Raw genomic sequence first — 25,822 nt, 5'->3', positions numbered from 1 at the left:
CTCAGTTTGGCCGGAAACATCAGAGCAAAAGTGATCTTTCGCTGATGTAAGAGTTTCTTACATTCCTTGAAACGATCGCGTTACACTCGTCGCAAAGTCCGGGAACAAGAAAATATTATGGTTCTTCCAAGAAAGCTTTCCTTTGCTCCTCGCCTGGCACAACACAAGATCTTTATTGGATGATCTCAGAAATTTGGCCAGGATTGATCGGGGCCTTTCTCCCTCAGCAGATCTGCGAGCTGGGAATCTGTGAGCTCGCTCGATTTCCAGTTTATGGCCTGTTATGTCGAGCAGACTCGGGAAAAGCTCGTCTAGGAATTTCACCATATCTCTGCCCTCCTCATGCTCAGGAATTCCAACAATTCGAACGTTATTCCTGCGGCTTCTATTCTCAAGATCTTCAAGCTTTTCAAGGAGATGTTCCAAATCAACTTTGGTCGTGGGTGGATTAGCGGTTAATTCCCTCTCCGAAGACTCCAGACAATCGATTAGTCTCTCAGCATCTGACACTCTTGTAACTAACTCAGAGAATTTTATTTCCATCACCATAATTGATCGACATATTACAGCGAGATCCTCCAAGTCAGCAAGAACCTTCGTCAGCATCACCGACATGTTGGACAACTGACGCTGGATCACCTCTCCCACCACGGCATCCAAATCAAGTCCCCGGTCTGTAGGCCTGTCGGGGCTTTCATCCTGAACACGTAAGTGTCTTTTAATGTCTCCAGAGCCCGAGGATTTTGACTTCTTTGCCATGTTTTGCCTCAAAGAGCAAATGTGTAACTGGGTGTATCAAATTTCACCAGATTATAACATGAAAATAATTAAAAATTTAGCAAAGTGCGCAGAGCTTGTCGCTCACACGTCTGCTTCTTGCACGGCATCACGTGACCTCCCAACAGTAATTAAACATTAAAAAATGTATAATATAAAAACATTAAAAAAGTAATTTCATGCAAAATGAAACTACTTAAATATTTGACACTCTTTATTGTGTGATTATTAGATATACATTAATACTTATTTGATGCAGTAAGAATGCCAAAATGCCTATAACAGACTTACATACATTTAGACATCACACAGATCCAGTGTTGTCAAAAGCACCGGTACTTCGGTACCAAGTCGGTACTAAAATAAAAAGATGTAACTATACCAGTGATTCTGCAGTACTGGTGTTCTGTCGAAGTCTGTTCCGTAAACTCTTCAAAAAAGTTTACATTTCTAAAAAAGGAGTCACAGACAGAGCCTAGTAATGTGAGGTGTGAGATTTGTGGAGCTCACTTTTCCATCGCCCATGGAGGCCGCACCGACATGTTCATACAAAAAAGCATGTGGATGCTGCTAAATGCAAGTGTGCCACACCAAGTGTTAGCAATTTTTTTGTGAAGCAAAGTTCCAAATCTGACAAGGTGCAAGCAAGTGAAGGACTTTTTGTTTATTCTGTTGTGCACGGCCATAGCTTTGCACATTCATGACCTGAGAAAAGTCTTGCAGTCCAGGCTGGAGGAATCATTCATACCCTCTGACATTAAAATGCAGTTGGATGCCCTGGTTGAAGCTGGTGACATGCGAGCAAATGATTTCTTTTGTGCAGTCAGAAATTTTTATTCAGCATCGGTGGATTACCTCCAAAATTGGAGCTGCTCATTGGAGAACATAGAAAAATTTTGATAGATAGAGCTCTAAAGTGACTATAATTTGCTCCCATTATAATGAATGAAGCTGCACATGTAATTTACTATTACATTTAGTTATTTAGCAGACGATTTTATCCTAAACGACTTACAAATTAGGAACACAAAAAAAGAAATCCTTACCTTGTTCGCAGGTCACACAGAAAACTTTATTGGATGACTTCACTTATTATAACAGGAGCAATCCAATAGTCCCGAGCCCTCTGCTGAGGAAATAACTACGAGCATCGAAACTACAATACAATTTAACCGCCTCTCTCACATATACAGGAAGTGCTTCAGGAATAGTTGCGTTCTAATTCCTTTGTTATTGTTTACATGCTTGAAATGGTCTATAGAGACCACTTTTCACGATTTAATCAATTAATGAAGGACAAAATCAAGTCCCACCTTACATTTTTTTTCCTCATCAAATATCACGTTTCATTCGGAAATCACTTCACATTACTGAGTAAAACAGTAATGCAGAGTGCAAACGTCGTTTCATGTTGAATAAGTTGTACTTGAGGAACCTTCAAAAAATGCCCAATATTGCAAACCGCAGACAGCCCATCTGTTAAATAACATCTCCATAAAACAGGTCACAACTTAAAACAAAACAAAAAATAAATGTGTACAGTACACACAGCTTTCCCCAGGGCTAGGAAAGTGCAAAGGACATAAATTAGCATCATGCAAAACAGAGATCACTTCACATGTTAGGGAGGAAGATTGTGAGATGTAAGATAAAGTTTGATTAGGACCATAACCTTTTCACATGGAAAGAACAGTGGAACAACTTTCTTTCTATAAGCAGCCCGGGAACAACTGCAAATGATCAAACATTTATGGGAGTCGCGTGGCGCCATGAGAGGGTCGGACGTGTGAACGGCGAGCTCTGCGCACTTTACTAGTTTTAATAATTTTTATCTCATAAAGATTCGATACGCTCTGATTTTTAACTGTTCTAGGAAGACAATATGTCAAAGAATTCAAAATCCGCGGGCTCTGGAGACAATAAAAGACACTTGCATGCTCAAGCTGAAGCCCCTGAGCAACAGGCTGAAAGCCCAGGACTCAGTTTGGCCAGTGCGATGAGAGAGATTCAGCGTAAACTGTAGAGCATGTTGGTGATGCTGAGGAAGGTTGTTGCTGAATTGAAGGATCTTGCTGTAATACGTCGATCGATCACTGCCATGCAGATGTAATTCACTGAGATGGCTACACGAGTGTCGGATGTTGAGAAACGGATCGATTATCTGGAGTCATCGGAATTAGCTGCTAATCCGCTAGCGACTAAGACAGTCTTGGAGTGAGTTTGGGAAAAGTTGGAAGACCTTGAGAATCGTAACGGCGAAACAACGTCCAAATTGTTGGAATTCCTGAGGACGAAGAAGGCCGATATATGGTGAAATTCCTAAATGGGCTTTTCCTGAGTCTGCTCAACATAACAGGCAATAAGCTGGAAATCGAGCGAGTTTACAGAGTCCCGGCTTGGAGATCCGTGGAAGGAGACAGGCCCCGATCAATTCTGGCCAAATTTCTGAGATCATCCAATAAAAATCTCGTGTTACGCAAGGCAAGGAGTAAAGGAAGGCTTTCTTGGAAGAATCACAACATTTTCTTGTTTGGCCTAACGGCTGGAGTTTGTTTTGTGGAGGAACACACCTTCGGAACAGTTATGTGGATGAATCTACACGTTCTTTGTGCTTATGCCTCCTATTTTGTTTGGGGGGAAGTTTGGGGTTTGACTGTTGCACTAATGTTGGAATGTGGTCGTTATAATTTAATTTTTGACACAATCTATTTTTTTCTAATGTCATAATGTCAAATGTTAATATGAGTGGATTGTCTCTCTCCACGTGGAATATGAATGGGTTGGGGCACCCCATAAAAAGAAGGAAGGTTATTTCTTCTCTTAAACATAAGAAATATGATATTGTGTTTCTTCAAGAAACACATCTTTCCCTGAAGGAAGCTGAAAAATTTGGGAAGATATGGGGTGGACGTGTTTTCTTTAGTGCTGGCTCAAGTAAGAGCAGGGGAGTCATTACATTGATAAGTAAGCATCTACAATTCAAATGTCTCAAACAGATTAATGATAAATTAGGAAGAGTCATTATTGTTTTAGCAGAAATTCAGGAGCAAAGGTTGATTTTGGCTAATATTTACACACCTAACGCTGATGATCAGGGCTTTTTTTATAGATCTTGAAGGGATGTTGCAAGCTGTTGGCACCCCTCATGATATAATATTGGGAGGAGACTTTAATCTTTTGATGGACTCATTCCTTGAACATAGTGAAGCAAAAGTGTGTAAGCCCCCTAGAGCAACATTGACGCTTCACAGGATGTGTAGAAATCTTGGTCTTACAGATATTTGGAGACTTTTGAACCCATCTGGAAGGGACTATACATTTTTTTTCCATCAGTCCATAAGATTTATTCTAGAATATTTTTTATATATATAAATCCCTCATTTCATCTGATGTGGATTGCTCACTTGGAAACATCTTAGTCTCAGTTCATGCCCTTGTGAGTTTAGAGGTGTTGCCACATACGGAGAAAAAGAAATCATATAGTTGGTGCTTTAATGTATCCCTTTTACAAAATCCTGAATTCCAACAAATGTTACAGGCTGAAATTAATGTTTATATGGAAACCAACTGGTCCTCAGTATCCTCTGTGGGCGTGGCTTGGGAGGCACTTAAGGCAGTTCTTAGGGGTCGAATCATACAGTATGCCTCATTCACCAAAAAAATTAATGAGAACTTGTGGAACTGGAAGGGAATATTAAAGGTGCTGAGTCAGAGCTGAAGCGCCGAAGGTCATCTGATGGCCTCAGAGAAGTGACCCGATTGAAATACAGATATAATACTATTTTTTCACGCAAGGTGGGGCAATTCAGGGAAAGACAGTCATACTTTGAGTCGAGGGAGCAGGCAGAGAAGCTTTTGGCTAGATATATAAAGCAGAGAGAATCTTTTTCTACCATTCCCTCAGTGAAATCTGCTGGTGGTGAAATATTTACCTCGACCATTGATATTAATAATGCTTTTAAAGTATTCTATCTTGATCTCTATAGTTCCACATCTTCGTCTACTGATGAAGATATTAGAAACTTTATGGAACCATTAGATCTCCCTAAACTGATGACTGAGCAAAAAAATTCTCTTGATTCTGAGATAACCTTGGAGGAGCTTGGTGAGGTAATTAAGGCCCTGCCTACAGGCAAGGCACCGGGGCCAGAAGGCTTTGCCGCTGAATTTTTTAGACCTTATGCTACAGAACTCGATCCACTTTTGTTAGAAATTTATAGGGAATCATTAAAGAATGGAAAGCTTCCGCCAACCATGACACAAGCCCAGATCAGTCTGATTCTTAAAAAGGACAAAGATCCAAGTGAGTGTAAGAGTTACCATCCAATTTTCCTGATCCAGCTAGATGTAAAAATTTGGTCAAAAATTTTGGCTAACTGTTTATGACATCTCTTATACATATAGATTAGGTGGGGTTTATTTGGGGCCGTAGCTCTTCTGATAACATTAGGCGTTTCATCAATATCATGTGGTCAGTGGCGAATGATCAGACTCCGGTCGCTGTCATCTCACTTGACGCTGAAAAGGCGTTCGATATGTAGAATGGGATTATCTTTTTAAGGTTTTGGAAATATACGGGTTTGGGAATACTTTTATTGGATGGATGAAGTTACTTTATAGACACCTGGTAGCGGTGGTACAAACGAATGGATTAATTTCAGATTATTTTACTCTGGATAGGGGCACCCGGCATGGTTGCCCTCTTTCCCCCTTATTGTTCTGTCTTGCCCTGGAACCATTAGCAGCCGTGATAAGAAAGGAAGATGATTTTCCATGAGTGATGGCGGGAGGTATGGCGCATAAGCTTTTCATCTCCGACCCCACTAGATCTATGCCTTGCCTCCACAGAATTATTAATTCCTTTTCTAATTTCTCAGGATACAGAGTCAATTGGTCAAAGCTTTGGCTCTGACAGCGTACTGCCCAGTAATGGCTTTTCAACCGGGCGACTTCCAGTGGCCCAAACAGGGCATTAAGTATTTGGGCATCTTATTCCCAGCAAATTTGTGTGATTTAGTTAATTTTGACCCCTTAATAAAAAGTTTTTCAAGCGATGTGGGCAGGTGGACTTCATTACATTTATCTATGATTGGTAAGGTTAATGTTTTTAAAATGAATTGTATTCCAAAATTCAACTGCCTGCTACAGTCTCTCCCTGTCCCAGTCCCCTTCTCTTATTTCAAGCAATTTGATAGTATAGCAAAGTCCTTCATTTGGAATGGTAAGCATCCCAGGTTACATTTCAATAAGTTACATAGGCCGATTGACAATGGTGGGCTAGGCCTACCAAAGATTTTGTTTTATTATTATTATGCATTCAGTCTCAGACATTTGGCTCATTGGTCGCTTCCACCTGAGAGAGCCCCTGCCTGGTTTTGTATCGAACAAGAAGTTCTTGCCCCTATTTTGCCACTGCAAAGCCTATTAAACTAACTGGAGAAGTTAAGGCACACCCCGTTATCTCGCATTTGCACGCGGTATGGACAAAAGTGTCCAGAGTGTTTAATTCGGACATTTATTTAAATGTTGCCTTGAGCATATGGCTGAACCCAAAATTACATATTAATAAGTCAACATTCTGCTGGTCATAGTGGATTGTAAGGGAGGTTAGTACACTCGTTGACCTATATGAGAGTGGAGTGTTGAGATCTTTTGAAAATATGGTTCAACATTTTAGGATTCCAAGATCTCAGTTCTTTAGGTATTTACAGCTGCGCCACCTGCTCTGTACTATTTTTGGGTGTAGCATACACCCCCCTAAAGCGGCAGATACTCTGGAAATGGTGATTAATGCTTTTGGAAAAGGTCATGAGTCATCAGTGTATTACTTCCTGTTAATTCAGAGTCTGAGGGATGGAGCATCAACTTACCTCAAGAGATTATGGGAGAAAGATTTAAACTTGGTATTTGAGGAGGGAGTGTGGGCTAGGATTCTAAAAAACTTATGCAATTTAATATTTTGCATCGATTCTATTGGACCCCCTCTGGATTGTATAGGCTTGGTCTTAAAGACACACCCACCTGCTGGCAATGCCAATCAGAAGACAGGTACACAACCCATGTTTTTTGGGGATGTGTTAAGATCCAAGAATTTTGGTTGAGGGTTCAGAGCTTCATGTGTGACGTAGTTGACACTCAATTTTCATTTTGCCCCAGACTTTTGTATTTTGGGTGATGGGGCGGTCCTGAGTATGGGTGATGGATATATGGAGAGCTGGGTCCTTACCGGCGTGATGATTGGCAGGCGGGTAATCCTCAGGGGATGAAAGTCGACTGATGCGCCCTCATTTCGTGAGTGGTGCGTCGAGTTGGGCAGGGTGGCGGCATTTGAAGAGATGGTATATAGAAGGCTAGGTAACCTGGATGTATACATCAGGAAATGGGGCAGCTATCTAGCCTTTTTAGAAGGCTCTCAGGTAGGGGAAGCGGAGAGAGACTAGTGTGTTTTTATTTTTTTTATTTTATGTTTCTAAATATTTTGTGTTATTTTATTGTCTATTTGTGTGTCTTTGTCAGTTGGCTTTTGACCACCGCTTGTTTGTGTCGGGTGGTGGGGTTAATGTTCGGGGGGAAAAGTTGTGATTTCATGTGGTTTGATTTTGAATTTTCTGTTGTGTCTATTTAATTTGCTGCATGGAATCAATAAAAAATTGTTAATAACAAAAAACACTTCATTTATCGCTAAACATTTAAAGGTGCTCTGAGCACAGGAATCAAAAGTTCAATAATGCTTTTCTATGCCTGAGCCTGCTTAAAACTTAAATTGCCTCTTCACAACTTCGTTCATCTTTTGACTATCTGGCTATCTTTAGAATACTACAATGTGTGCATTGAAATCTCGGGGGTCTGGGAACCTGGGATATGAAGGACAGTCAACAATACACACCAGACTTTAAAGTGAGTCCTTGCAAATGCCCAGCAAACATTATGGCAGTTTGCTCATATGAAGTGTGTTTTTTCTACTATTAGTTTAGCATACTAGATTCAGGTTTCCCCACACATTTTGACCAATGAATTTCTATGACATTTCTATGACGGTTTGTGACCACTGGATAAGAATTTATAACAATTTAAAAATGTATATAGACTGCTATTGCAAACAAATTTCCATACATTTTCCATGACCTTTTAGATTTTCCTAATTTCCATGACTACTGGAAAACACAATTTTAAAATTCCCTGATATAACCAGGTTTTCCATGACTGTGGCAACCCTGTATGTTCAACATGATCACACAGGAAGTCAGCATGTTATTTCCGAGAGTTCCAGTACCCTATGATTGGCCATATTATGCCGACTCACTGAGAAGCACTATCTCCATTCAAATCCAGACATTTTTGCATCGGCTCCGGCATGTTTACCTTCCCTTGTGGTGCAACCTGAAGCATGTTGCGTCAGCAGCGTGGCAAACCTGGGTTTGGATCCCGTGTTTAAATCAGGAAGTAATTGCATTCGCATAATCAGTGACGAGCATGTTTTGGACGTTGATTTTTTCTCTCTAACCTTACATTTTTACTCCACTGATGGTTAGGTTTAGGTTTGGGGGGTTCAGTTTATAAAATATGCTTTCCTTTTCACTGTATTACAGCCTCATCTTAAAACAACTCGCTTCACAACTTGCTTTTGGTGGCCCTCAGTGGACATTACACCAAGAAAATGGAGCTCACATGTGCCCATTTGTCCAACAACACTTACCGCTTTAGCCACTAGGGGCACTGTTTCGAATTTCGGTAAGCACAGACCGATTTTAGCTCAAGAAAAGTCAACCTACTTTTTCAGATTTCTCTGTGAGATCAGTCTAGCATTTTATAAGTATCATCCACATCATAACCTTGAACAATACTGAATTCTTCACTTTGCATCCTCATAACACAATATTAAATAATCACCAGTAGCTCTGGCTATTTTTGAGTGCAGGTTCTTATGCCTCCAAGCAAACAGTAATGCCTCAAGCATTCAGGGATGTGTAGCATCTATTATAATGACAGTGGATATATGACAGATTTTTATTTGACTCCCCAAGTGTCTGGTGAAACCAAGGACTTCTAGGGTGGAAGTTACACCTTTTTAAACTTTTAAAAAATCAAAAAAAAAATTCAACATTTGTGGCTATGTGCAGCTTTAAAGCGCATTCACATGGACAAGACTTCACAGACCTTCTTCAGTGTGTCTGATATCAACATGCAGTGACCCAGATAAGAAGCAAGAACATTAGAAGCAACAGGTACTCCACTCAAATCACTGAAAATTCTGCTCCAAACATCAAGTTCACAGATTAAATGCAAGTATAATTTATAACTGTATCATGCTTATCAGCATTTATATTGCCCATCGGCCATCCTGCTCTCAAGACATCAGTATCAGCCATTGGGGAAAAAAATAATTAAAAAAAATAAAAAAATAAAAAACAACCACTAAAAATGAGCCCACTGACAAAGCTAAAAAGAGTTCTAACATAATGACCAACACACAAACATGCAAAGCCATATGTGATTCTCTGGTATAAAATTGGCAGCTGCTAAATAATACTGCATAATTAATTAGCTAATCTTTCAGAGAACTCAAAATCTCCAACTGTCACAAGTTCAACCAAGCCACAGAAGAAACAGAAAAAAACACAGCACTCCATATGGGCTGAACTCAAGCTTTCGCATCACAAAGAACAAGATCACAGCTAGACATCATAAAAATTTTCACAGATCTTGAATGGGGAGTTTCAATTTCTCAACATATAAAAACAAAAAAAAAAGAGGTCTAATTAGCTAGTTCTACACCCCAATCAAATTTTCTACGGTTCTTGATACGATCGTGTACATTCTATATTCTTTATGCAGCAATCTACCAGTGGTTGCCTACTAGATAAATAGCCAAGAGGTTGAACTTGAAGATTTGGTCTGTTAATCAAAAGACTAGTGGTTCTAACTCCTATTACTTTGAGCAAGGGCAATTAAACCTAGGTCCTTATAAGTGTATTGTAAGTCACAAAGAGTCAACTAAATAACAAATGAGTCTCTCTCCAAATCATCTGCCCAGAAGTGCATTTAAAATTGATCCAGGGCAGGTGCCTTCTGACTGTCTGTAGCTGCTGCCCACAGTACAATAATACAAAGCTGCAAATTTCAATCAAGCCTATCATATGGCTTATTTGTTATCCCAGTTGTCCCACTGATGTTTTAAAACAATGTTTGAGGCCAGGAGTTTGTAATTATGCTGCCTTCACATGCAATAGGAATTATCGCAAATACGAGTTTCCCACTCGGAAGTTACGCATAAACGACCCCTCGAGACATAATAACCACAGGGAAACTCATTTTGATACCCGAGTTGCAGAGATGGGAGGAGTCCTAAACTTTCAACATGGTGGAGGAGAGTACAGTTTCTGTAGTGAATGACAGGTTTTGTTCATTTTTCTAAATACAGCTAATTGTTAGCCCTTGCCGTTTTGGTCATATTCATTTATGTACCATATATCAGCAACCATTCTATGCATGTTGTACATTTTTACACCGTGAAAATAGCTTGTATTGAACAAAATTCCATTATCGACAGCGAGCTAACTGAGTAATATGTATTATCGTGTCAAAATAAAAGTTCCTCAAGTAATATGTATGAATGAACCTGGCGCCGTCCATGATTCCTGTTATTTCCGACAAAAAAGCATGGGAACACGAGTACCCATAATTACCACTTCACAAGTGGTAAATAGGATAATTCCGATAGCACATAAAGGCAGCATTAAACCTAACCAGGAGTGAACTAGCCTATGTTATGATCTCAAACTAATTCCAATTGCTACCTGTTATGTATGGAGAAAGAAGAAAGACAGAGATCCCTGCTATAAAATATATAAAATAAAACCAACCTAAGCTGCTGGTTGGCTGATGGTTTAAGATGGTCTTAACTGGTTGCCCAGCCTGAACATCTGAAAAGTGCCTAAAAACATCTCTAAAACCAGCCAGCTGACTAGGCTGGGTGACCAGCTAAAACCAGTTTAGGCTGTTTTTAGCTGTTTTATTTTTCAACAGGGGTGAGACCAACTTTTATATCAATACCAAATGATTTTTCATTAACTGTTAAAACTCCACCGAAGTTAATCAAGCACTTGTTCAAATGCACCACATTTGGCAGCACTTTCACATCATGCATGATGAGAGGAGCAGTGCAGGCCGCTTCCGGGTTGACATCCAATAGGATTCAGCCACAACAGAGTAGTTCACCAACCGGTTTCTTCTCTGCTGAGTCGGTGGAGGAGCACGGAATGCATCCAAGAATATCCTTCTCTTTACTTTAGGACTTTAAAGATCACTGTTGACAGCTGGGTACCACATGACGGCTATTGCAGAAACAAGTGCTTACTTCATTTGTTAAAGGCCCTTTCTTGTTAAACAGGCTCACATCAGAAGCTACTGGTCGGCCTCGCATATATTTTTTAAGCTATGAATGGGAAAAGGACACATGCAAGCGACTCATTCTCTCATCGATATCAACAAGTTGCAGTTCACATTTAAAAGCCCAGCGGACACGTGAAACAAGCGTTGGGCCAAAGTGTCATAGCTAGTACGCGAGTGACGTGGTACTTCCAGTTTCTCCAAAACTCCTCTACTTGCATCATCATCTACACTGTATAACAAAACTCTCCCATTGCCACTGAATACTGTGTGAAACTGCCTAAAATAAAGGTTTTATGACCCAGTGGCCCTTAACTGCTTGCAAGCAAGCTAAAAGACATTACGAAGTCAGTATACACAGAGTTGTTACTCATAACAGTTAAGTATTTGCATGGGAATTGTTGGCCCACAGGCTGAAAACTCTCAAGCACCTTTTGAATGCTGTGGTTTTATGACTACAAGTCCGGTTACTGGAATAGCTCGTTAGCTACATTAGCCAGCGCTTTCTGAGCCACCTGCAGCTAGCACCCACTCATCGTTAGCAATTTTGCCGTCTTTGGCCATCAGAACTATTGCGGCTAAAGTGATTTCGATGGTCCAATTATGGATACCCTCTCACAATGACCTGTTAAAAATAACGATCAAGAGCATCACATCCATGTCCACATACCCTCCCATTAGCTAACATTATCTGAGCTAGCTAGCACAAGTAAACCTGCAGGAAATGTGTTAGTAAAGAGTCCGTGATGCCTCAGCCACATACCAGCAGAAGTGTGAAGTAGTGCAGTTCAGAAGCGGGTATGAATGATGATAATTTCATTGTATAGTGGTGTTGGTCGAGGTTACGCTGTTGTTGGATCTGACCAGGCTTTCGTCACCACCTACTTCTCCTCTGCTGCAGGAAACAGGCAGAACATACGGCCAGGGACTACGAGAACTGGAATTCCGGCTTTGTGTAGAACTATGGGAAATGTAGTTTAATGCTTGGTCAATTGTCATTGACCTAAGTAAGTTTTGTATTCCTTATAAACTACATGTTCCAGAACTATCTGCTCCTGGAGAATGTTGTTACATGGTAATTGTAGTTTTATTTCTCTACGTGTCCAGATTTGTTTGTGGTCTCAATACATTTTGGAGTATCATTGACCACACGCGGGACTCCAACTGTGGAAAAGTACGAAAACAGCGAAAACATAGCAATGCGTTAAAAACCAAGGCTCTGATGTTTAACGTCAGAGATGGAGGTCTCCGAATAATTGTTTCACCTTGAATGTGGTAAGTTGCATCATCGTTTCCCAACTGTGTAACGGGGAATTTTTAGAAGTATTTAGCCATTAAGCTACGTGCACAGACTGCAAGATGCAGGCATTACAAAACACGCGTTCTCAGCTGTTAAAGTTAAAGTTTTACAGCAGTTATGTAAGTATGTTTGCATTTGTACTATTTTTGCTTATTCGCAGCCAAGTAAAAACACTTTGACATCAATGTTCAGTAAGATGTAAGTGGGCTCTGCAACTGATTCATACACTTTATTTTAGGTGCAATTCTAACATATCACGGTGTCACGTTTAAACTGTTAACACAGTTGTTATTATGGCACAGTTTAAATAAGTTTGGTAAAAAGAATACATGTTTGAACTGCCAGTGTGGGGATCTTATGAAAATCCTGGAAAATGGTTTCTGATAGTTATAGACAGTCATAATTGTTAAAACAATTGGTTTTTATAAATATTTTTGAATGTTTTTTTTTGTTGTTGTTGCAGTTATTGTACAACGTTTATTTCAAGCACATTCAAGTTGTTGGGGCTGTGCATAATGTTGAAATGAAAATAAACAGCCTAATGCAAATTAAAGAACTAAAGATGCTAGAGATTATATACTGTGGTCAAATAATGCATGTCTAATTCTGATAACTAAAATGAATTGTTTCAGTTAAACTTGTAAGATTTCAAAAGTGAATGTGTGCTGTATGTTTGAATTTTGCAACTCTTTCATGAAAATTAATGTAAGCACACTCATTTATGAAAGCACACTTATTTAAGTCGGCCTTGACATGGCAGTGTTTTGCATTCTAGGTCAGAGCAGGTGCGAGTGATCATCCGCTCTCTCTCTCTCCTGCAGAACACTAGATCAGAGCTGCCAGGGGCACCTGCAGCTACGCCAAGCCCAGTGAGGGATTGACTTAGCTGGGAAACATCTGCTGAGGCCTCCCCTGCCTCCTGGACATCACTATGGTAAGAGTTTGCAGCCATGAGCAGTGCCTAGGCTGTTAATAAGAGTTTCATTAAGAAAGAGAGTTGTGGCAAAATTTGTCAAAACATCCATAAATGTTTGAATTCAGGGTGTGCTGAGTGACTCCAGTCAGGCTTCCTAAGCAACCAGTTGGCCCGGTTGCTTGGGTTGGTAGAGTCACGTTGGGTTAACCTCCTCGTGGTCGCTATAATGTGGTTATCGCTCTCGGTGGGGCGCGTGGTGATTTGTGCGCGGATGCCGCAGAGAATAGCATGAAGCTTCCACACGCGCTAGGTCTCCGCGGTAACGTACTCAACAAGCCACGTGATAAGATGCACAGATTGATGGTCTCAGACGATTCGTCCTCCGCCACCTGGATTGAGGCATTATGCCACCATGAGGACCTAGAGTGCATTGGGTATTGGACATGCCAAATTGGGGAGAAAATAAATAAAACATCCATAAATGTTAAAGATTAACCTAGAATTATATTAATTATTAGTATGGTGTTGTGTTTCCATTCCCTTCTGTGGTATGTATGCAAAAGTGTTCGAAAAATAGCTGAAATGAGCTGTGCTGGGATTGAGAGCAGATGATAAGAGCTGGGCTGAAATAATGAGAGGAAATGCAATAGTATCCAGCAGTGCCGAGACCGACAGCAGGATTAGACCCTTTCAGTGTGGCTTTTAACCTATTGTCAGTGTTCTTCTATCACTTAAACATTGCTGTCTTAAGACTGTTCCAACTGTGTCATATATCAAAGCTTTATAAACTGATATATTGAAATATTTTGTAATACTAACAAGAGACATTTTACACAGTCATTTATAGCAGGTGTGAATGTAGATGTGATGCAATTAAAAAGCTGTTAATTATACACTCATTTCCAGGTACACCAGAACCAAAAGTTTTTGTTATTGACAAATTCTGCTTATTCTTAATATTAGGGATGCACCGACATGAACATTTTGGGCCGATACGATACCGATTTTAACAAAAAACTATAGCGATATAAACACTGACCTTGGTTTGTCATCAGATCACTCTTTTACTTTGGAATTATGCTTTAAAAATGTTCAAAGATGTACAAAAGCTTCTTTACTGTTCTAATGATAAATAATTTCCATTGAACATGGATTGGATCTGTTGAACACATGACAGGCCAAAAACGTTTTAAGAGAGCCACAATGAAATATAAATAGGATAAATAATAAGATACGAAAAAGGATACAAAAAAGTAACTAAATATGATTAAATGATGATTAATATGAAAAAGGTTATTTTGTACTAATAAAACATTTTTGCACTTCTGTTTTAGCAGTTCAAAACAACAGAATTCACATTTTACATGTATGCATTCTATATTTGAACATTACAAATTTATACTGTGTATATGTTGGACATTTACACAGAAATTTCGACCACATCATGGAAAAATAAAAAGATTTAATTTCAGGAACAAACCCCCTTTTAAATTCTGTATTATAGTGATATAATGGATAATGCCGTTTAGAGCGCTATAGGGCACCGCTTGTTCACACAGCACTGAATGTGTGATGGAATGCAGACTATTTTTTTAAACGCAACCTTTCAAGGTTTAGTAATCGTGCAAGGCCATATTGCAATTTTTCCTAATTCAATCAGTCATGCAGATTTAATGGTTATCATACCGATGTCTCAGAAGTCAAAGTCTGCTGGTTTCAAAGCGCTTTGGATGGTTTCCTTCATCATGTAGCCTATAGGTAAGTGCCGCTTTCACAACTGTCACGTCCGTTTATGACAGTTTTTAAGCATTAATGTTACAATGAAAACAAATTAAAATGAAATATTACATTTTCTAAGGAGTGCCAACCCTCCTACATATTGTGGACATTGTTAATTCTGGATTGTTCAATTGAATAACCAATATGCCAATGGTTTTAATTTAGTCAATAAGTGGCTGATAAATATCGGCATCAGATACACTGTTGCAGTGATGTAGTAGTGTCTGAAGAGGTGGGCATACTTTACATTTATATACAGTACATATGTCAAATGTGTAAGAATTTACTTGTAATTATAGTCCCATATAAACTTACAAAATGTGTATCAGGGTAAGTTTCTTGCTGGCATGTTGTAGAATACATGGCTAAGAACCTTGATACGGTAACTTGATGTTAAATGTGTATTTAAATTAATAAGTGTCATTAATGTTCCTTTTATTAGGCTGCTATGAACATTTTTAATACTTTATTATTACTCTAACTAATAAACTAATTCATAATACTCAATAAACTGTTAAGCATTGTAGGTAATATGGGTGTAGTAATGTTCACGTTAACACTTTGTCTTGTATTACCATATATAGCCTACATAAATTATTGGTTATTTGTTTTATTTGTGTACTATTATGTGCTTTTCTGTGTATAGTGTAATTGTTTTCCTATTTAGAAATATAAATTGAAATGATTTGATATCACGAGAAAAAGGCACCACAGACAGCAGTAAAAGGCAAAAAAAGAGCATCAAAACTAGCAGGGGTGTTATAACATGCAGTATTTTCACAAAGTTTAATTGTATATGTTAAATTTAAATGTATATAAATATTTACATTTAGCAGGGAAATAAATTTACTATGCAAATTATGGTTACTTCAGGGATGCTTGTGCATCAGACGCTGGAAATGTCTCGCCCCTTACTGAAACGGAAAATATGATTATCCAATCAAATTAAGGAAATATCCAATCGCGTCTGAAATTAACGTTCTGATTGGTGGATCAGCTTATTCGGACTATCTGTCTTGCCAGTGCCATCAGTTGCGCTCCCGCAGCTCCGTGCACGTTTAGAGAGAATCTCTGTACACTTATATATACACAATTCACTCAACGGTGCTGCGGCATCGTGTTAGCAGATTGAAAAATTTCCGGGTCAAATGCCTACTCATTTTTCTGGCTGCCATACGTATCATCAGTTATTTCAGGTGGGCATACATAAAATCCAAAGAAAGATAGGTGGGCATACGGTGTATGCCTGCGATTGCCCTAGACTACACTACTGCATTGGCGCATCCCAACTTAATATTTAAGAAAGTCTGTTATTTACTACAGGTTGACTAATATATTGTTTGTACAGTTTTATCGGTTACTGATTTATCGGTTATCTGCAAAAATCCACACCGATAGTTTTTTATTAATTTATTTATTATTATTATTATTATTCCTCCGTGTTTCTCCGTGAACTCAAAATAAGAGTCCCCAGGATATTTCGGGCTGGATCATAGTTTAAAGTCCTGCATTATATACCAAATCTTATTTTTCTCCTGATGATCCTAATTATTATTGGGATTGTGGTTGAACAATAAACTGCAAAATAAACAAGATAATAAGACTCCTGTTGCCTCTATATCTGTGCATATATCACAGTAAGAAAAAAACTTTAACATTCAATAAATCTTTTTAAAAGTATCGGCTGAATAATCAGTTATCAGATTTATCCACCAGCTTAGTTATCTGTATTGGCAAAATCAAATATCAGTCGACCTCTAATATTTACCTATGGCTTTTTTTGCATTTAACTTGATATTAACCTTCCCTTCATAATTAAACAACTGCAGAATAGAATAGAATACTTACTGATGTTATACCTATAGAAACTAAATAAAGTGTGATATGGACTACAGAGACTGACTTCAGTCATGGTGGCACCGCATCTGACAGGCCTTAGTCTAACCCTTGTGGGCTTCACCCTCATCATGTACAGTATGAATGAGGGCAATCTATTCAGTGGCCTCCATGTCAAATGTACCCTTTATTTTAATACTTAATAAAGTGAAGGGTAAGTGAATGTTTCTGAGGGAGGCTTGGCTGTCTCCAGGGTTAAGTGAGCTGTTAATAATTGATGCTGTGTTGATTTTTATGGTTCTTTGAGGGTGTTAATAGAATAATGTACTTACTGACAGCTTGAATAGAATAACGCAGTTAACGTGTGTTTTGAGAATAATGTAATTAGGATGTGTTAAAAAGGCCATAGCTGTGGGAGAGAAAACGCAAATGCACACATCTACATGATCTGTTGTGTTGAGATAAACCCAGTATGTGCCGCTTATTGCTTTATAACCTTATAAACACCCAATTGATTCAAATCTTGTTTCATCTTTTATAATTCTCTCTCTCTCTCTCTCTCTCTCTCTCTCTCTCTCTCTCTCTCTCTCTCTCTCTTAGCCCTATCACTGTCATTGATTTTCTGTTTGTTTTTCAATCACATTATTTCCTGCACACAGCAGTGTAGCCAGCAGCTAAATGGCCCCTCTCCTACTAATTGGACATTTAATTAGATCACAGATTTGACCCAATTAGTCGCTGTAGGGAGGAGAGGGGATAGCCTGGGGGGCTGAGTGTGTATTTAAGTGTGTTTATGTGGGTAGATGGTGGAGAGAGAAAGCGAGATATGGGGATACAGAGAAGAGGGAGGGTTGGAGAGAGAAAGAGATGTCGCTTTCTAGGCTGCCTCATTAGAGATGTCAGAAAGGGTCTGCCATAATACTTTCCCCTCACCCTGAGTCCAGCCCCAAGAGCCCTATCAGAGGAACCCGGCCCAGGTGTGCTCCTGGGACTCAGACTTGCAGTCACAGGAGCAGACCCGGTTCAAATCACTGCAATACTATTTTCACACACCCACCACAAAATATGATGCATTTAAATTTTTTGCCAACTTATATTTATTTACAAAACAAATAGTTATAACAAATAATGTATTATGTTTTTTTATTATTATTATTTGCAATAATTGCTGAAAATTATACAGCTATAAATTCATAAACTCACTTTTGCTGGAAAACTGCCATACAGTCATTTGTTTACAACAAAGTGCCATACATGGATTATTTGGACTTAAAAAAATTGTCACACTGCACAGCCATTTAAAATGAACTATTAATCACCTTTTGCCTTCCCTAAAGGCCTTTGTACACCAAACCCGAATTTCATTACTATTTCTTTCCACAATTATCATTTTGAATCAAAACAATGGATGTTGCGTCTGCATTACACAGTAATTTTAAACAAATGTTCTGTACATAACACAAGTATACAGTATTCATGGCAGTGGTATATAAACAGTATTGTTCCAATTAATAATAGTTTTAAACACTAATTATTTTTTACACTTTATTCTTACTAATAACCCCTCAGACTGTGTATACTTGATAATACTGCCAGTCAACTTGTCCAGCAGGTGAACTGAAAAAGCTTGTGAACGTGTCTCGAATGTTTTATTTATCATTGAGCAAATCAACAACAAACTCGTCCTTGATGCTGCAGCTTTTAGAGAAATCCATTTTCTTTTCTCGATCTGCTTTCTAGAGATCTTGTTTACGATTTACTTCACTCATGGGAAATGGCCTTAAAATGGTATAAAAAGCAGAACCTTTCCATTCCTGTCAGTTTTAAGCTATAATGCGGAGGTTGATTTAAAAAGAAAGTTAATGGCATGTTATGCATCAACTACCCAAACTCTATAAATGCACAAATACTGTAAATTGCATATACTGTATTAACATTTGAAAAAGTTATAACCACAGACTAGATTTTTGGCCTACCTGCATATCTCACCAAAATAACTCACTGGTCCATTGCGCATTGATTGTGTGTTGTGTGACATACATTATGTGTAAACTATAACACATATGCTAGACAGTGTTGTGTTTAACTGTTTAATTGCACATCCACTGTTCACTTGTTGTGAATGACACCTCTGGAGCTACATAATTGTATTACTTTGCCCATCAGAAGCCACACCTCCTTCACCGGAGGGGCTCATTTGTCACTCGGAATTATGGAAAACCACAGCTAATGAGGCACAAGGTGATCATGTCACTCAAGACACTATGGATGGCATCCGCAGGGATGATTGCATGCATCCACAGCACGGAGCCCCTTCTCATTGAAGAAGGTAATGAAGATTTGCCTTCTAGGCATTAGATGAAAGGACCAGTGTTTCTCAGCTAGATACTTAGAGCAGATTTAAAGTAAAGCACTTTTTTGGAAAGGGAGAGACTAATGTGAATCACAGAGATCTGCTGTTGCAATGCCAGGTAGGCACTGCTTTACAGACAAATGTGCACACAGCTCAACTTCTGACCCTGTGGTTTGTTCTTCATTATTCTGTCTTTTTTCCCCCTCTTCTCTGTCTCTCTCTTTCTGCTAAATCCTGACTCAGCTGGTTGTTCAGTAAGATGCTGGTGGGGAGTCATTTGGCTGGGCTAGACAGGCTGGATGCTTGCCCACACACACACACACACACACAGGTTTGTTTCACTATATAAGTGAGGACATCTCATAGACTTCCATTGATTTCTTAGCAGGCTGATTATATTTTCTATTCCCTAACACTCACAGAAACCTGTGCACATCAGTAGATTTAAAGCTAAACATGATTTGGCTGATTTATGAGCCTTTTTTTTTTACTTATGAGGACCACCTAAAATGTCCTCACTAGTGGGTTTTAAACAAGATTTAATATATTGAATATATAGTGAAGCCTGAACACACACACACACACACACTTAAGATATAGTGTTCTCCCTCTTCTACAGATTACATGAATGCTTAATGTGTTTCAGAGTTTTAGTGGAAAAGGTATAATTCTAATCAGTGATTGTAGTGATTTTTGTGTGTGTCTTTTATTTTGAGTTTTGTAACTCAAATGTAAATTTATATGACTAATTTTATTACAGTAATGTTATGCTTTAAGGGTCTACATAACAGTTTTGTTTTGAATTCTTTAGCTCAAATTAAATTTTACATAACTAATTTTATTATATTAGTCTACCGAACAGTTTTTATTTTAAGCTTTGCAACTCAAACGTAATTTTGTTACAAATTTTATTATAAAATTTTAAGTAACTTTTTTTGTGTCTACATAAGTTTTGTTTTGAGTTCTGCAATTCACAAAAAATATTGATATAGTTAATTAGTAAAATAAAACTGAGTTTATTATGCATCTTTGTAAGATAGAAAAAACAGTTAACAGATGCTGCATGTTTTGGAATTGTTATATGCTTAATTGCTATTGAATTAACAAATTTACACGCAAATGTTAAGCTTTAGTAGTCTACAGAATTATAGACTGTTAATAAAAAGTCAAAATTATCATGCCTTACACTAGTGCATATGATTATCATTTTAACCAATGCCGATAAAATTCAGGTAACAGTTGATTTTCCTTATTTTAATTTTTTATTTTTTTATTTTATTTTATTATTAATAAAATTGATTTACATGTTGAAAAGTGCTGGCTTCCTTTTACAAAGTTTGTATCCCTTTGTTTCGTGTGCATGTGTTCAAGAAAAAAAGTTGTTTGATTTGTATGCCAGGCATTTGTGTTAAGTGTGTTTGTGTGTATACATGTATATGTGTGTAGTAGTCTGGAGGAAATTGAGAAAAGCTTGTGGTCGATATGAGTGAAGCCTCCATAAAAACCTTCTCTCACGGAAAATCACTTCCCACGCGATCGCACAAGCACACGCTAACCTGTGGTTGGACACAAACACGCTCAGATGTACACGTACAGATAGGACTCTTCCCTCATTCGCACACCTTGTTCAAATGCATCCCCCTGCTGTCTTTTTCCCACAATGAGATTCCAAAAAAGCAGACTGTGTGTGTGTGTGTGTTTCTGTGATGTCTGATTTCCTTTTAAGTACGCAAAGTCATATAAAGCTGAATTACAGTGTATCAGAGTGCATTTAAAAGCTTTAATTAGAACATACACACACAAACACATGCTACTGAACTAGTTTGAACTCTTAGTAGTTTTGTGAGTCTAACCCCAATTACCCTCTAATGAGGTGCGTGAGAACAGAGTGGCTAATTGGTTGTGTGTGTGAGAGAGAGAAAGAAAAAGTGAAAGAATGGCAAAGAAAAAGGATATTGTATGAATGGGAATGATACTCATTGAAAAGATGGTAGTATTGTATATTGCTGCTATCCTCAATTATTCAGTCATAAATAGCCATCTTAGCAGATCGCACACATTTAGTATGTATCTGTATGTGTAATTGATTTTTTTTAAGCTCTTGTAATATTGATGAGCATGAATAAGAGATGAGTTGGGCTGGGTGTATCTCAGTGGGGATTTGCCCCCTGGTTGCTACTTCCTGTCTGAGGATTACCCAGCATTCCATCTGAACCACTGTGAGTGGATGTAATGGTTAGTTCAGTCCCCATTCGAAGCTCAGCATTTCTTTTTAGTCTATAATCTTAATAATGCCTGGCCCTTGTTAAAAGCCCATGAAATCAAAGTTTTTTGGCTTTTAGTCTATATCTATTAGCTATGATAATCCTAAACATTAACAAAATAAACTTTTAGCAGAATTAAAATGTATGTGCTTTCTCTTCCAAAAAAAAGTGGATGAAAAATATTGATGGCCGATTCCTCTTTTAATAGGAAATATGTTAGGAAAGACGTTCATCAAACCATTTCCTTAAATGAATATTGTGGGTTCAATACAAGTTAAGCTCAATTGACAGCATTTGTGGCATAATTTTTATTACCACAAAAATGTATTTAGCCTCATCCCTCCCTTTTCTTTAAAAAGCAAAAATAGAGGTTACGGTGAGGCACGTACTACGGTGGCCGTGAATTGCAAAACTAAACAACAAATCTAAAAACACAACGACAAATCCAAAGACAAAATAACAATTCAGAAACACAACAACAAATCATAATACACAACGGCAAATCCGATAACAAAAGAGCAAATCAGAAAACACAACACCAAATCCAGAAACAAAACAGCAAAACAGAAAAAACAACAGCAGTTCAGTCGAAACGGAAAGGGTAGGTTCCATCACCTGATTGGCTGTGTGGAGAATACCTAGTTTTTTCCTCAGGACTGGTTCTCTGCCCACTTGTGCGATTATTTCAAAATTCATTCCAAATGCTCAATTACTGAAAATTGTGTGTTTTTTCACTCAGTAAAACAGTGATGGGACACTTTATAACACAGAGAGCAAAAACAGGGAGTGGGAAAAGATTCGTTTTTTTTTAGGTACAATGTTCAACTACGGTGTGTAAGGGACCGTCTAAACATTCCACAAAATGCGATAAAACGCCGGTGTCCAAGCATTCTTTCAATTGACTTGCATATTCTAACATAATAAACACTGCTATTAAAAAAGCATTTTCTCATTCTAAATGTTGCAGTAGACTGCCGGCGTGATGGCTCACTTTCTACATTTGAAGCCAGCATGTCCAATTATGAGTACAGTGTTCAATTATTTTAGAAAACAAATTACTGAAATTTTACCAAGGTATTATTTTCATATTGTAAAGGTTGTAGAAGGCTGCTATTAGATATGCTGCCTTACTCTAGTTGAGATTTTCCCAGGATGTGGAATTATACCTATACATTATTCAATTTAATGTAAAAGTTACATGTAAGTTAAATGTATGCTACAACCTTTGTAATGTAAAAATGACATGTTGATGAATTTTAGTGGTGTTTTTACTAAAATAATTGAATCCATATAATTGGATCTACTTTATAATAAAAAAATGTTAAACAACAGTTTTTTTTTTTTTTTAAGTTAGAACATGCAAGTTGAATGAACGCTTGGACAGCATCAACGTTTTAGCGCAGTTTGTGGACTTTAAGACGGTCCCTTACGCACTAGTTGAACCATGAGACCATAGATGAATATCGTACCTAAAACTAACTTTTCCCGCTCACTGTTTTCACTCTCTGCGTTATAAAGTTTCCTGTTACTGTTTTCCCGAGAGAGAAAACACTCCAAATGATTTAGTTTTTCAGTCAGTGATCTTTTGGCATGGATTCTGATATAATCAGTGAACCAATCCTGAAGAAAGGAATAGGTCTCATTCACACAGCCAATCAGATGAGAAGCTATGGAACCTACACTATCCATTTCAACTGAATTGCTGTTGTGTTTTCTGTCTTGCTGTTGTATTTTCTGCATTGCTATTGTGTTTTCTGAGTTGCTGTTGTGTTTTCTAACTTGTTTTATTTCCGGATTTGCTGTTGTGATTTCTGATTTGGTCTTTTGTTATCGGATTTGCCGTTGTATTTTTAGATTTGTTGTTTTGTTTTGCACTTCATGGCCACCGTAACTTAGAATGGAAGTAAATGGGGTCAATTTTTGGAGGGTTTAAATGCAGAAATTTGAAGTTTATAATTTTATTAAAGCACTTAAATTAATTCTCTTGTTAAAACCCATGTATTATTTGAGCTGTAAAGTTGTTTAATTGTAATTTTAGGGTTTTGGGGTTTGTTGACAAAATATTTGGTTAGGCTGTTACTTTACACTGAAAAGGTTAAAATCATTTTTACACACATATTGTTTATGTCTTGTGGCTATACTTTTGAAACAGTGAGTATTTTAACATTTAAAAATTCACTTCCATTCACTTCCATCGTAAGTGCCTCACTGTAACCCAGATTTTTTTTTTTTGAGAAAAGGAGGGGCAAGTCAAAATTCATATTTGTTTTGATCAGTATTATGCCACAAATGCCTTCAACCATTTTACATGGTCTTTAATTTCTGGGAAGTAAGAGTATTGTATGATCTCTGATTTGTGTGTTCGCACCAGGCGATGCTGCTCCCCCAGAATCCATCTCAGGTGCATGCAGCTGCTGTGAATGGAGACAAGAACACCTTACAAAGACTGATCACAGGTATAATGCCCATATATTAATGCAACTTAATTACACAGTTCTCTGGGATACTTAATTCTGATTGGTATTGTGATACGTGCCATTCTGCAATCAAATATTTTTGTATAATTACCAATAAACCTGTATATTTTACCCTGGCATCCATTCAAGATGATACAAGACTTAAGACTCAATCCTGAATTTTTATTTTTTATTTTTGGCATGCTCTTCATGTAATCATTTACAATTAGGATGTATTCTAACAATAGGTTAGGGTTGACTCTTTTGTGTGTATGTAGCAGAGCCACGTCTACGGGACAGTGTGGATCAGTTTGGGAGGACTCCTCTGATGTACTGTGTGCTGGCTGACCGTTTGGACTGTGCAGAGGTTCTGCTTAAAGCTGGTGCAGCCGTCAATAAGACTGATCACAGTCAGAGAACCGCACTGCACCTTGCAGCACAAAAGGTGACATATGCACACACACCTGTCTATCTCTGAGCAGATCTGTTTATGATAATAAAGGAGCAATAGTTGCCCCCCAAATTGATTTATTTATTTTTTTTATCTTTGAGAGGTTTTTTTGTAACCATATAAAAACTAATTGTGTGATTCAAAAACTTTATTTGAATTTCAATTAACTGAAATAAATTCTTGATCTGAACAGTTAGGATGTTAATTTTAAAACAAATTAACATCAAATACAAACGTAGCTGTAAATAATGTGTAAGATATGATAACACATTAAATGCTATGTTATATGACAATTTAAATAATTGGCCAGTCTCTTTGTTAGATAATGCATCTCTCCTTCTGTTTACTGTCACAATAAATGTTGATGTAATCTCTGTTTTAGGTTTTGGAATTGTTGGGAGTGTTTGCTTCACATTTAGTGTTTTCAGGACTGATTCATATTAGCTACACATTCAAGAACAGTCACCTCTGAGACACTGAATACAGATATCTGACAGCTACAGGTCACTACACTGTCTGCAGAGGCACTAAACCCATCACTAGATAGTCTTGGCATAATTAAATATATCAAATGATAGAAAAAAAAAAACTATTATTACTATGGGGGCATTTTCAGTCCCCACATTTTAAATATCTACTTTTATTAAATATTTTGGTGGCATTATTACCCTGAGCCCTGGTTTATATCTGACCTAAGTTGTTAGTGTTTACTGCCCTCTAGTGTTTGTGATCTTGTCAGATCTTGACAGCTGGATTTGAATATGAGAGTGCTTGTTTATGTGTTATGTTGTTTTGACTTAATAAACTGGGTTGTCTGAATAAAGAAGAGGAAGAGAGGGGAGAGGAGAGGTGAAGAACGAATAGGAGAGAAGAGGAGGAGAGTGGAGAGGAAGGCAAAAGAGGATGAGGAGAGGAAAATGGGGAGGGAAGGGATTGATGGTTAACACGCTGACATCTAGATCAATAAGAGCTATAGCTCAGGGATTAACACTCTAATTGGGCTGGGAATAGAGACTGAGAACCCTGACACACACACACACACACACACACACACACACACGGAGAGAAGGGCTCTCCCTGGAATGTTTTACACAGGAGCTAAGTAGACCTGGGAGGATACTTGATGAGAGGGGAGGGCCATTCACACTCAGACACATTTAGACACGTAGATGGATAAACAGCTGCCTCTACCTCAAACTGCGGCCCAATAAAAACACCAGCAATATTTGCAATATTTGACAATATTTTTATCAACATCAATATTTTAAGTATAAGGGAAATTGTATATTTTAGGTGCTGTG

At 38.0% G+C, this 25,822-nt stretch overlaps 2 protein-coding genes across 8 annotated transcripts in view; one reads left to right on the top strand and one right to left on the bottom strand.

Annotated features, from left to right (window-relative positions):
- The window catches only part of LOC127453006 (endoplasmic reticulum resident protein 44-like), a 32,058-nt gene extending 19,976 nt beyond the window's left edge, over positions 1 to 12,082 (bottom strand). For both annotated transcript variants that reach the window (XM_051718982.1, XM_051718981.1), the window contains exon 1: positions 11,930 to 12,082. In XM_051718982.1, coding sequence (XP_051574942.1) covers positions 11,930 to 11,986 — 57 coding nt within the window. In that variant the 5' untranslated portion in view covers positions 11,987 to 12,082. The remainder of the gene's footprint in view (positions 1 to 11,929) is intronic.
- Positions 8,737 to 25,822, top strand: part of invs (inversin) — a 43,738-nt gene continuing 26,652 nt past the window's right edge. The window contains exons 1-4 of one of the 6 annotated variants that reach the window (XM_051718949.1): positions 8,737 to 9,002; positions 13,288 to 13,400; positions 23,986 to 24,070; positions 24,349 to 24,515. In XM_051718949.1, coding sequence (XP_051574909.1) covers positions 13,398 to 13,400; positions 23,986 to 24,070; positions 24,349 to 24,515 — 255 coding nt within the window. In that variant the 5' untranslated portion in view covers positions 8,737 to 9,002; positions 13,288 to 13,397. Of the gene's footprint in view, positions 9,003 to 12,295; positions 12,442 to 12,498; positions 12,586 to 13,241; positions 13,401 to 19,311; positions 19,327 to 23,985; positions 24,071 to 24,348; positions 24,516 to 25,822 lie in introns of those variants that run through there. The other 5 variants (XM_051718950.1, XM_051718945.1, XM_051718946.1 and 2 more) reach the window with 5 other exon arrangements.

This window comes from Myxocyprinus asiaticus, chromosome 15, assembly GCF_019703515.2.
Source record: "Myxocyprinus asiaticus isolate MX2 ecotype Aquarium Trade chromosome 15, UBuf_Myxa_2, whole genome shotgun sequence".
NCBI classification, from domain to species: domain Eukaryota; kingdom Metazoa; phylum Chordata; class Actinopteri; order Cypriniformes; family Catostomidae; genus Myxocyprinus; species Myxocyprinus asiaticus.
The sequence above is the reverse complement of the archived record's forward strand: the minus strand, read 5'-3'. Positions and strand labels throughout refer to the sequence as shown.